Source organism: Abramis brama, assembly GCF_963993115.1.
Source record: "Abramis brama genome assembly, chromosome: 18".
Taxonomy (NCBI): domain Eukaryota; kingdom Metazoa; phylum Chordata; class Actinopteri; order Cypriniformes; family Leuciscidae; genus Abramis; species Abramis brama.
In genome coordinates, this window is record NC_139980.1 from 14060129 (window position 1) to 14073820 (window position 13692).

General features: G+C 36.7%; 1 protein-coding gene across 4 annotated transcripts in view; it reads left to right on the forward strand.

Annotated features, from left to right (window-relative positions):
* Positions 1–13692, forward strand: part of tns3.2 (tensin 3, tandem duplicate 2) — a 45429-nt gene that overhangs the window by 29771 nt on the left and 1966 nt on the right. For all 4 annotated transcript variants that reach the window (XM_084092035.1, XM_084092037.1, XM_084092038.1 and 1 more), the window contains 9 exons: positions 4541–4697; positions 6020–6378; positions 6472–6558; positions 7680–7811; positions 9414–9509; positions 10216–10293; positions 10387–10464; positions 10550–10718; positions 13555–13623. In XM_084092035.1, the coding sequence (XP_083948161.1) occupies positions 4541–4697; positions 6020–6378; positions 6472–6558; positions 7680–7811; positions 9414–9509; positions 10216–10293; positions 10387–10464; positions 10550–10718; positions 13555–13623 (1225 nt within the window). The remainder of the gene's footprint in view (positions 1–4540; positions 4698–6019; positions 6379–6471; positions 6559–7679; positions 7812–9413; positions 9510–10215; positions 10294–10386; positions 10465–10549; positions 10719–13554; positions 13624–13692) is intronic.

The window sequence follows — 13692 nt, forward strand, 5'->3', positions numbered from 1 at the left end:
CTGTGTAATAGTAGCCTATGCTATTCACCAACTAAACATATCCTATTCAATGCATTCACAGTCTCTTTCACGGCCATCATTTGTAGTAGCCTATTCACAAACTGTTTGCTCAAGCGTAGCGTTTTCTCGGAGTTCACTGTGTAGCCTGCTCCCTCAATCGTGTAGTTCAATTTTCCATATTTATTGTATGTCATTATGTCAGTATCAGTATTTGCTTTCTACCATGCACAAATAAAAATGTCACTGAACTTTTGCTGTGTAATTGTAACAATTAGCACTCAAACACACCGAACCAACAATTACTAAAAACACACTCAAACACACCGAACCAACAATTACTAAAAACACACACAAAAACTGATTTTGCACGGGCACTTTGCACTAGTTCATATAAATGTCAGAAAACAAAAGATTTATGTCATGTCCAAAGCATATTATTGTCAAATAATGTGATTTATGTTAGAAAGGGACATTTTGGATTCACACAACTAGTTCAGCAGATCTCTGAATGCTTTTCTTGTCAGATCTATTTTGGTTATTTTATTTTGAGTCACAAATGAATGGCTGTTAGTTCAATCCTCCAGCTGTTTGATTGATTGATTGCATGTGTTGAGTGTGTATATTGCCATATTAAGACCACAAATGGACTGAAACCCTCCTTAGCTATTTTAATGTGCTGAATACCTACGCAGTGAAAGTGTTATTTTTGGTCTGCCTGTTTTGACGCTGTTGTGCAGAATGTCTAGTGGACGAGTCTTTAATACAGCAAAGAAATCATGTGCATGTGGTCATGAAGGCAAGAAGCCCAGGTGTCACATATAAAGCTCAAATAAGAGCTAAATCTTATTACAGACATATTTAAGACCATGTATCATAGAGCTGAAGTAATGCCTTTGACTGGAAAGTATTTAATTCTCCTGTGTTGGATTCTCTCTCTCTCTTTTTATTTTTCCCCTCCACACATTCTCTATCTAGTTCAGCTTTGCAGCTTTGATCACAACAGCTGGACATTTTTCAACTTGGCTCACTGCGTGTGTGTGCGTGCATTCCTCCTTTGAATGGCGAGTTTGTTAAGTCCGTAAAACTGAAGTCGTCCTTTGTCTCACTGGCATGCGGGAGATTTAATCCTGAAAGAACAGACATACACACAAACACGCTTAGACACACTTTTATCGCCCTTCTCTTTCATTTGCCAGCCAAATTCCCAACTCCCAACTGTAAGATGCTGATATGACATGCTAATATTGATAAGGCTTATAATTTCAGCATGACTGCATTTAATGTTAAACAGTCTGATGCTTTTTTTTCTTTCTCTTATACTCTTTCCATTCATTTGGAGATTACATGGAATATTAGTACTTTTCAGTGTTATTTTAGTATCATTGCTGTATCTTTAAAGTTTTTGTAATATTAATATTAGATTTAATTTTTCTGGTTTCGTTTTAATTTTAGTTAAAGTTTTAGTAATTTTGTGGTGTGTTTTTGTCGTTTTTTATATTTTTATATTTTTATTTGATTTGATAGCTTTTATTTGATAACTTAGTTATTGTAGTACTTCAACTAAAATTAAATTAAAACGAGAAATGTTGCCTTGGCAATTAGCCGAAATAAAATAAGTTTATTGTTATTTTTTTATTTTTTTTATTTTTATTTTATTTTAAATTTCAGGTAATGTTTATGTTATTTCAAGTAATGAAAATGTTTTGTATCGTCTGAGTTTTAATTAATTTGTCACATTACTAATTAAGTGAACTGCAAAAAAAGCTAAAAATGATTCAAATGGTGAAAAACTTTAAAGAAATGGTGACCAATTATAGCATATGAAATGCGGCCCTTAAATAATTTAATCAAAAATATATAATATCAAAAATGCTAAAGCATCTAATAATAAATATTGCCTTAAATAATAACATAATAAAATAAAAGACAGCATTATAATAATTACATTAAAAATAATAATATTAAAGAAAATATATTAAAATAATACTGCATCTAATATTTAACGAGACACTTTCTTTTGAGTAAGAGGCAAGTGGGGTCATTTGTGAATTGTTTGGCTCTTTAAAACTGTTTTGTGATGACATGTTGTACCCTCTCCTTTCATCCCAGAGTACTGAGCTGGTCTCCGAACTTGGGTTTTGAAAGCATGAATAGCTAGAAGCATCTGCACACACATACATTTTGGTATGTTTTGAGCCTTAAAGTATAAGTGATCTTCATTTTAGACCCTCAGACCTCTTTCTTCTTTCTGGAAGGGTCATCCAGATCTTCTTTTCTCTTCTCTTTGAAGGACCGGTGTAGTTCAACAGATCATTGACCTTTTGGCCCACCGGATGGTGCAATCCTCATGTGACCCTGACATCTGTTGATGTCGTCCGCTTTCGGGAGAGTCATGTTGGGATGCCTTTCTGCTTCATTTTAATCCATTTTCTGTACTTTTCATGCAAGTCCAGGCTGGTTTTGTGCTGATCTTGCAGGTGGACCAGTATAGCTATGCTTTTCAATTGGAAAAGTTAACTAGGAGGCTGGTTGAAATGGTTCTTCCAGCTGAAGTTGATTGATAAAGGAAGCCTTGCTGGTTAAGCTTGTTATGAAGCCTGGTGGGACACCAGAAAACCAGCACCCCATCCAGAACACATGTGCTGGTGACTAGTTTTCATCAGGGAAAATCAGACCAGATGAATCTCTGGGAAGCAATTTTGGGATCCCTGCGTCTTGGGAATGAGTTTTAGGGTTTTCGCGGTGGGTCACAATGTCTATTTTGGGAACGCTTTAGACTCTTCTGCCTCCAGATGTTGTTTGTGTATTTGTTTATGTGTTTATGTATTCTTGGTTACATTTTCAAAGACAGCATCTCCATGACAACCTGTCATATGATGTGGTTAGGGGTGCGGTCATGGCTGAAGAAGAAGCTATCATGAAGCTTTGGTATATGTTTGATTAGTCTGTTGAAAGAAAACATTCATGGGGAATCCAACATAAAAGTCTGTAGCTAACGGCATTTTGTGTAATTATGGAATGGATTCTTGCTTGGGACTGTTGGGTAAATTTGCTAAACATAAGCTCTGCTTCTCTGTTTGAGTTACAATAAAGTATTACCTCAAGGACCAATAAGCTCTGCCATATTTTTATTTATTTTTTTTTCACGATTAAGTTTTCCATCTCATGAACTGCTCGTTTTTTGTTAGTTTTTTACCTCATCTTTGAAGATAATTTTATGAGTCTGCAAAATTTGAAGTGGATCAAAACCTCTTGTCTTAGGACAACTTTGATTAACTTTTTTGATCCACTTCAAATGTTGACTACTGTAGATTTGATGAGTTTTCTTGGATCTAGAAATTAAAAAATAAGACCCTCCAATAAGGATTTTTTTCTGCAAGCCCAATTTTACTGGCCCATTCACAAGAGAAGTATTTTTTATTATTTTTTTTAGCAACAGTAAATTATAATTTGTATAATGGTTGTAGTTTTTTGGTATTTTTATTTTGATATCTGCTAACAAAAAAAAACATTAATTACATTTCTTTCCAGAAAATGCTAAACTTAAATTTTCAAAAATAGAAATGAAATGAAATTCCATGATAGCTGAAAACTTCATAGTGAAAATGCACTTCATTTTCTAACTAATACTTACAAGACCATCACAAGATGCAATTTTTAATAAAACGGCTGTTATAAGAAAACTTAACTTCTGATTGTTGTGGTTATGATTGAAGTTTTGAACACATACATGCTGAATCTAGTCATTTCTCTGGGAGCAATGGGTATAAAAAAAAAATATGAATGCACAGGTATTAATGTTGAGCGTCAATATTACAGATGAAACTAAACAAAATGCTCTATTCCATCTGCTTCTTTATAGTTTCTTCATTTTGATTCTGCTAACTGCTTCTTGAAGCTAAATTATCATTATTATTATTTTGTTCATATTTAATTACAGGTAAGGTCAAAGAGGATTTACCACAAAATTAATTTGATTATATCCAGCCAGTTTCCAGACAGAGAGGGAGGGAGCAGGAGACAAACAGAGAGAAATTCCTACAGGGTCCCTCCCCTGTGGTTTGTTATGTGCGCAATCTGAAGAATGCGTGTGTATGGGCTTCTGTCAAACCCACAATCCCAGCTCCCATACAATGATCTATCCAATAATACCACTTGATTTATTACCTGGATTTGGCAACTAGTAGCAGGTTGCACAGCGCAGGTCTTCAAATATTTTGTGGGCGTGCAATAAGACATTTCTCATACTGAATGGAATCTTCTAGAAGAAACTGGGTGAAGGTGTGTGTGAGTGTGTGTTTCAAGTATACCCTGTGTTATGGATACAGAAAGATTGCAATACAATGTGATGGTTAGTGTAAGGGGATAGAATATACAGTTTGTACAGTATACAAATTATTATGTCTATGGAGAGTCCCCATAAAACATGAAAACCCTGTGTGTGTGTGTGTGTGTGTGTGTGTGTGTGTGTGTGTGTGTGTGTGTGCTCTTGGTCTTGGAATTGTGTTCAGGTCTTTAAAAGCATTTTTTTTTTTTTAAGAGTCAAGAGGATACGTCGACAGCATGACACACACATCTATGTCATCCGATGGAGAGCTCTTCCACTCTGATGTCACAGGAAGTCCCGCCTCCTGTCAGAGGATGTTTGGATCCATGCACTCTATCTCCACCCCCAGCCCATTGGTCAACACAGACAGGTAATGACTGTCAATCAACAACAGCAACCAATAGGGATGCTTTATATATCAGTACAATATTGGTTATTGATTATATTGGATATTTAATTGTGCATGTTCATTTCCCCAATTTCACATTTAGATTACTCACTAAAAGTTATTATTTTAAAAATGCTAGAAATGTATTCATGCTGTTAAATGTAATCTTAAACCATCTCAAAATGAATATCCATTTTTCATACTGTACATTACAATGGTGTGATGGTAGTTTACTCACACAAACAAACAAACACATACAGGCACACACACTTGGCCAATCGGTATCAGTCAGAATTGTATTATTGCTACATTTTGTAACAGCCAAATCAAAACTTCTCTTACACAATCAAAGTAAATTCTGGCATTTCTGTTGCATGTGTGGTCACATTATTGTGTATCTAGTCTATATTTAACAATCAGGGCTTGATGTTAACTTTTTGCTCACCAACCACTGTGGCTAGTGGTTTTCAAAAAGTTACTAGCCATTCAGCATGTTCACTAGCCACAGTTTTTACATCGATACCATAGGTAAAAAAAACTGCCATATACAGTAGTCAACATTTTAAGTGGATCAAAACCTTTCATCAAAGTTATACATGAATTTTGAATAATACCCGTTCTTGTTTTAGGACAACTTTGATTTAACTTTTTTGATCCACTTCAAATGTTGATATTTTTAATATTATCCCATAATTTGGCAGCCGGTATATTAGGTTACTGTCACTCTAAGACCTGATGCATGGACCCATTATACTGTTTTATATAGCCAATATAATTGTCTTTATGTGCACGCACTTTGGGTGTGAGCACAAAATCTCCGGGAATGAGTAAAATTATGCTAAACACATGCAATCCCTCGCCGAAATTCAAGCCCTGTAACACCAACAATATTCATCTGGAGCAAATTAAACAAGTGAGTAAAGGGACACAGGTTTGTGTGTCAACTCGCTGTGCGAGCGAGAACGCGCAGCTGGTATTGTGTGTATCCTGCCGAGTTTCAGATATTTCGGTATCAACCTGTATCGAAAAATCTATATTTTTGACAACACTAGATAGTTTATTATTTCAAATGCCTTTTTAAAAGACTACAATTGATAAATGCATATTATATAAAATTCAACCCACCAAAGTGGCTAGTAGAAGTGACTGCGTTACATGCCACCGCTGAAATCCACCCGCATTTGGCGGGTTGGCGGGTGTTAATGTCAAGCCCTGTTAACAATGTATAAACACGGTGGGGTGTGTTTGTCTATGTACATGATATGTAAGAGATAACCCTGTGCTGTGTTCTCTTCTCCTTGCAGCCCCACTCCAGCTCATTGCTGGTTAGAGGGTGGATCCAGCACCCCCTTGAGTCACTACACACCCCAACCCTCCCCACCCCTCACCCTCTCGGCACCCAACTCCCACAGCTCCCCTCGAGGAGCTCCCCGCAGCCTGACCTCCTCTCTGGATGTGGGAGGACTGGAGAGCAGCCTGCTGGAGGCTGTGGAGGGTCTTGAGGCTCTGGGTCTGGATGTGGCTCTACCTCCACATCTGCCCCTGAAGAGACGTGAGACGGAGGGCTCGGAGACCATGTTGAGTTTCCCGCTCAGCAGGAGTGCTGTCAGCACGTCCTATGCCAGTCACAACACCTCGCCTGCAAGATCCACACCGAGTCCAGGTGAGCAGCGTGCCTGTCTGCAAGCGCACACACACACACACACACAGCCAGATTCAGTTTTACAATATAATGTGGTGATATTCTTATTTGCAGATTTCATGGCCAGTAAACCGGAAAACGTGAAGTTTGTTCAGGATACATCAAAGTTCTGGTACAAGCCAGATATCTCGAGAGACCAAGGTAACAATATTAGATCATCAGTAGAACTTAGTTGAAGGTAGAAGTCATGTAAAAAATTAGTTGAACAAAATTGAGACTGAGGCATATGCATTACCATTCAAAAAAGTAGTTTAAAGTTTATAGTTTAAATGTAAAAAGTTTAAATTTTCTATTTAAATATATATTATAATATGTAATTTTAAGATTTTCAGCATCATTACTCCAGTCTTCAGTGTCACGTGATCCTTCAAAATCAATCTAATATGCTGATTTGCTGCTCAAGAAACATTTATTACTATTATCAATGTTGAAAACAGTTGTGCTTAATATTTTTCCCCAGGATTTTTCTTGATAAATAGAAAGTTCAGAAGAACAACATTTATTTGAAATAGAAATTTTCAAATAACTTTTGATCAATTTAATGCATCCTTGCTGAATAAACCAAAAATTACCAAACGGCCCCAAGCTTTTGAACGATGGTGTAAGTACAATCTGTTTAATATTGCATACACTCTTAAGGGCATAGATCATTTCTTATGTTGTCTAGAGTTGACCACTGAAAATTTGTAGAAATATGATTTTCAGTGTTTGTTTGCTGAATTATATGAACACTGAAGTTACTTCTGTCCCTCACAGCCTTGTTGTTACTTGCTACTTTTTTAAGCAGACTGAAAGTCTGACAGATGTTTTCAGTCATATTAAGCAATGGAAATTCTTTTTTAATTCCTTCTAGTAAATCAATTGGTTCAGATGGTTAATTTATTTAAAAATAAAATAATAAAACATTCACCAATTCATTCGACTCCTTGCACAGATGTAAACGCCACATTTACTTTTTGCAGCATTATAAATATTGATTTTTTGACAAAAATATTTCTGACTATTTTTTTAAAACAATATGATATTTAGTCAAATGCTGCTTATCACAATGCCTTCTGTGGAAGAATTGGTGTTTTCTGTTTATTGGAGTTATTATATGTAAATCGATCAATTGATTACTCTCAAAGTCTCTTAAAGTGGATCTCAAAGTAACTTCCATCACTGCAGAGCCCTGGTTTATAAGCGTTACATCCTCTTCGCTTCTAAGATGACTGAATAATACATCTGTGGGTTTTTTTGTTTTGTTTGTTTTTTTGCTGTAGCTATTGGCATTCTCAAGGATAAAGAGCCGGGCTCCTTCATCATCAGAGACAGTCACTCGTTCAGAGGAGCTTACGGATTGGCCATGAAGGTGGCCACGCCCCCACCCTCCGTTCTACAGCAAAGCAAGAAAAGTAAGAGAATGCTGCACATTTATTTTTATGACGACTTCAGCTGAACAATGACGCAATTGACTGGGCAAACGCACAGCCTACCCATAAACTAAACTATATGAGTTTTAAAACCATATTTCATGTACCTTAAATCCTTGGTGTGGAAAATATCTGCCCCCGGTTCCTGGTTTGACAATTCTCTTTTTTTTTGCAGTATTTATTATAACTGATTTATCCTGCACATCACGATTTTCTTTTAATTCATGTGCCCTCGTAATCTTAAATCAAAATAACTTCCCTACCCACTTGCAATGACATTTCTTTGACGATGTGTTTTTCGGGCAGGAGAACTAGCAAACCACAACCATGCAATGACATAATCTATTGACTAAATCAAGTCCCGCCCTACATTTTTTTTCTTGTTTGAGAAACTGTTTCATGCTGATGTATGTGACAATAGGGAAGAAAAGCCAATCGCAACTTCTGTTTCATGCTAACTTTAAGCACTTAATCTGTGTAAAATGGGTAAATGTGAACTGTCCTTAGATTCTCAGGCTCTGTTTACAACTGGTATTAAGATGCGTTTTGGTCGATCGAATCACAAGTGGACGACGCTAAAGACAGGTGTAAACGGGGTCTAAAACGTTTTGAGCTTGTCCCCTTTCGACCACTTCCAGAGCTAGTCGAAAACGCATAAAGCACAATGTTCTCTCACCATTTACCCGCCCATAGACCCTCCCCTTGAAGAAATCAGGACAGAAGTGGTCAAAAGTGGACAAGAGAGACGAATTAAAACACCAGGTGTAAACAGGAATGTGTCTCCCTCGTCTACTTGTGATCTAATCGACCAAAACGCATCTTAATACCAGGTTTAAACGGCCTGAATGTACACGGCAACTCCTTGAATGAACTGCAGTGAAATATTTGATAGACTTTAAGACCCTGAAGAGCTGGACGTCCCAACACTATTGTGTGAGGAACAGCTGAATGAGTGTGAACACAGCTGGAGCGTTCATATCCAGAGCCCCTCCGTAAACATGGTGTGTCTCTCAATCAGAGGAAGGAAGGGGGAGACACACACACACACACACACACACACACACACGCACACTGTCCGTCTCCATCTGATTATCATAGTTCTAGGTGTCTCTGTAAGAGGGGGTTTCATACAGTATTATTATGTTTTTTTTTATTGTTTTTTGTATCATGAGAAATTGCATTTTGAGATAAGAGTTTATTGTACCAAACAAACAAGCTGATTTCTCAAAGTCTGTCTATCCTCAGCATCAGTTGCGCTTGTTCGGTGTTCAGAAACTTGGCCTGCCCAGTCAGAATGAGGTATTAAGGAGGAAGTAGGATACGTACTGTTGTTCCTAAACTCCTGATTAGAGTAAAATGCAGGAAAGTCTGTCCTTGTGCTGTTGCTGCTCCTCGTAGATCCTTCTGAAGGATCTCAAAATTAGAAACAAACAGCTGAAATGCTTTTTATAACAAGATCCCTGATCATTTCAGAGCTAATTTCTCAGTTTCTACGACACATTTCAGTGCATTTCCTATTGCTACTACATACATGTAGTTGCTTTGATAATTAAAAATATCATCATTCCCTGTCTCTTTGCACAGTGGGGGATCTGTCCAATGAGCTTGTGCGGCATTTCCTGATCGAGTGCACACCGAAAGGCGTGCGGTTAAAAGGCTGCCCCAACGAACCCTACTTTGGTAAGTATCTGTTGATGTCATTGTCTGCATGAATTTTAATGAGGACTTGAGTGCTGCTATTTAAAGCCTTATCATTTGCATGGTCAAGATCTCCCTCTAGTGGCCGTAATCAGGAGCGTCATGCAACTATTTGTTTCCATTTTCTTTTCACTCATTAGGCGTCAGTAGGTTTTTCATTTTGAAAGAAATTAATACTTCTGTTCAGTAGAATGATCAAAAGTGACATTAAAGACTTCTATATTGTTTCAAAAGATCTATGTTTCAAATAAATGCTGCTCTTTTGAACTTTCTATTCTTTAAAAACCATTCTCCAAAAATATATCACACTTTCCACAAAAATATTAAACCGCACAACTGATTTCAACATTTATGATAATAAGAAGTGTGTCTTGAGCAGCAAATCAGCATATTAGAATGATTTCTGAAGGATCATGTGACGCTGAAGACTGGAGTAATGATGCTGAAAATTCAGCTTTGCGTCACAGGAATAAATTGCATTTTAAAATATATTCAAATAGAAAAAAGTTGTTTTAGACTGTAATAATATTTCACGATATACTGTAGCATAACAGACTTCTAAAAGCATTTTGAAAACATTTGACTTTTAAATAAGATAAATTGCAACAATCGTGCATTGTTGTTGTATGAAAAATATGATGGTAAAACATTTAGCTAAACTAATTATAAATGTTTCCTGTATGTACAGGAAGTCTCACAGCTTTGGTGTGTCAACATTCAATCACACCCTTGGCTTTACCCTGCAGACTTATCATCCCAGGCAGAGGTAAGTAAAGTTATTAGTGTGTCTGCATGTGTTTTTTTCTTCTTCTTTTCCTAGTGTTTCTGTACTAACTGGATAGGCACATATTTCTTTTAGACCCTCTAGAAGAGTTAAATGAATCTCCAGCACAAACATCTACAAACTCTGCAGCAGAGCTACTTAAACAGGGAGCAGGTAACTGAATATTTGTGTGCATGTTGCATTTGATCACTGTATAGGAAATGTGTTTCATGTGCTAATGTGTATGTGTGTTGTTCAGCGTGTAACGTGTGGTTCCTGGGCAGTGTGGAGCTGGAGTCTCTGACAGGAGTTCAGGGTGTTCAGAAGGCCACCACTGTGATTTTCAGTATGGATCCACCAACCACATCCACTGTTGTTCACTTTAAAGTGTCTGCACAGGGAATCACCCTCACAGACAACCAGAGGAAGTGAGTCTCTCTCTCCTTATGTTTCTGTTTCTATTTCTTAATTCATATTTCATGGTCAGGTGGGGTTTTAGTGATAATGTAATGCCATAATTTAGATAAAATGAAATGGCACATTTAGGGACATTTCCACTTCAACATTATTCAGAGATGATTGCTATTTTGAAAACGAATCTCGGTAATGCTGTGTGAAATGTTTTGTCCCATTTCTCATAATCAGCTGTTGTTTTGTGTATAATTTGTTTTTGTAATTTTTATAAAAAAAATTTTTTAAAGACTCTAATGCTCATCAAGGCTGCAATTATTTGATCAAAAATACAGTAAAACAGCAATATTGTTGAATATCACAATTTAAAAAATAACAGTTTTAATATACTTTAAAATGTAATTTATTCCTGTGATGTCAAAGCTGAATTTTCAGCATCATTACTCCAGTCTTCAGTGTAGCTGAACATGATTTGCTGCTCAAAAAACATTTCTTATTATTATCAATGTTGAAAACAGTTGTGCTGTTTAATATTTTTGTGGAAACTATACTTTTTTCAGCATTGTTTTATGAATAGAAAGTTCAAAAGAACAGCAGCATTTATTTGAAATATAAATATTTTGTAATATTATAAATGTCTTTACTGTCACTTTTGATTCATTTAAATGCATCCCTGATGAATAAAAGTAACGATTTCTTTCAAAACTATTTTAGAACTTCTGAATGGTAAAGTTATACATAAACATGTATATATATATATATATATACAGTGAGGAAAATAAGTATTTGAACACCCTGCTATTTTGCAAGTTCTCCCACTTGGAAATCATTGAGGGGTCTGAAATTGTCATCGCAGGTGCATGTCCACTGTGAGAGACATAATCTAAAAAAAAATTCCAGAAATCACAATATATGATTTTTTAACTATTTATTTGTATGATACAGCTGCAAATAAGTATTTGAACACCTGTCTATCAGCTAGAATTCTGACCCTCAAAGACCTGTTAGTCTGCCTTTAAAATGTCCACCTCCACTCCATTTATTATCCTAAATTAGATGCACCTGTTTGAGGTCGTTAGCTGCATAAAGACACCTGTCCACCCCATATAATCAGTAAGAATCCAACTACTAACATGGCCAAGACCAAAGAGCTGTCCAAAGACACTAGAGACAAAATTGTACACCTCCACAAGGCTGGAAAGGGCTACGGGGAAATTGCCAAGCAGCTTGGTGAAAAAAGGTCCACTGTTGGAGCAATCATTAGAAAATGGAAGAAGCTAAACATGACTGTCAATCTCCCTCGGACTGGGGCTCCATGCAAGATCTCACCTCGTGGGGTCTCAATGATCCTAAGAAAGGTGAGAAATCAGCCCAGAACTACACGGGAGGAGCTGGTCAATGACCTGAAAAGAGCTGGGACCACCGTTTCCAAGGTTACTGTTGGTAATACACTAAGACGTCATGGTTTGAAATCATGCATGGCACGGAAGGTTCCCCTGCTTAAACCAGCACATGTCAAGGCCCGTCTTAAGTTTGCCAATGACCATTTGGATGATCCAGAGGAGTCATGGGAGAAAGTCATGTGGTCAGATGAGACCAAAATAGAACTTTTTGGTCATAATTCCACTAAACGTGTTTGGAGGAAGAAGAATGATGAGTACCATCCCAAGAACACCATCCCTACTGTGAAGCATGGGGGTGGTAGCATCATGCTTTGGGGGTGTTTTTCTGCACATGGGACAGGGCGACTGCACTGTATTAAGGAGAGGATGACCGGGGCCATGTATTGCGAGATTTTGGGGAACAACCTCCTTCCCTCAGTTAGAGCATTGAAGATGGGTCGAGGCTGGGTCTTCCAACATGACAATGACCCAAAGCACACAGCCAGGATAATCAAGGAGTGGCTCTGTAAGAAGCATATCAAGGTTCTGGCGTGGCCTAGCCAGTCTCCAGTCCTAAACCCAATAGAGAATCTTTGGAGGGAGCTCAAACTCCGTGTTTCTCAGCGACAGCCCAGAAACCTGACTGATCTAGAGAAGATCTGTGTGGAGGAGTGGGCCAAAATCCCTCCTGCAGTGTGTGCAAACCTGATGAAAAACTACAGGAAACGTTTGACCTCTGTAATTGCAAACAAAGGCTACTGTACCAAATATTTACATTTGATTTTCTCAGGTGTTCAAATACTTATTTGCAGCTGTATCATACAAATAAATAGTTAAAAAAATCATACATTGTGATTTCTGGATTTTTTTTTTTAGATTATGTCTCTCACAGTGGACATGCACCTACGATGACAATTTCAGACCCCTCCATGATTTCCAAGTGGGAGAACTTGCAAAATAGCAGGGTGTTCAAATACTTATTTTCCTCACTGTATATATGTGTGTGTGTACATATATGTATATGTATATGTATATATATATGTATATATGTATGTATATATGTATGTATATGTGTGTGTGTATATATATATATATATATATACATATATATATATATATATATATATATATATATATATATATATATATATATATATATATACACATATATATATATACACATATATATATATATATATATATATATATATATATATATATATATATAATATATAATACATATTATGTATATGTATGTATGTATGTATGGTGCATGTTACCTATCACATCCCCTTTAGGGATAATTTATGGGTAGGGTTACGTTTAGGGTAGGGATAGGGTTAGGACTACATTTTCGGAACAAAACATGTTGATCCTGGAACATCCTACTTGGCAAAATCACGGTGACCAATGACCATGCATGTATATACATATATACAATTGAGTTTTTAAATTACTTTTGTGTTTCCAGATTGTTCTTCAGGAGACACTATGCTGTCAACACAGTGATATTCTGTGCCCTGGATCCTCAGGACAGGAAGTATGTAACACATACACACACACGTTGGGCATCCATGTTTTATGGGGACTTTCCATAAATATAATGATT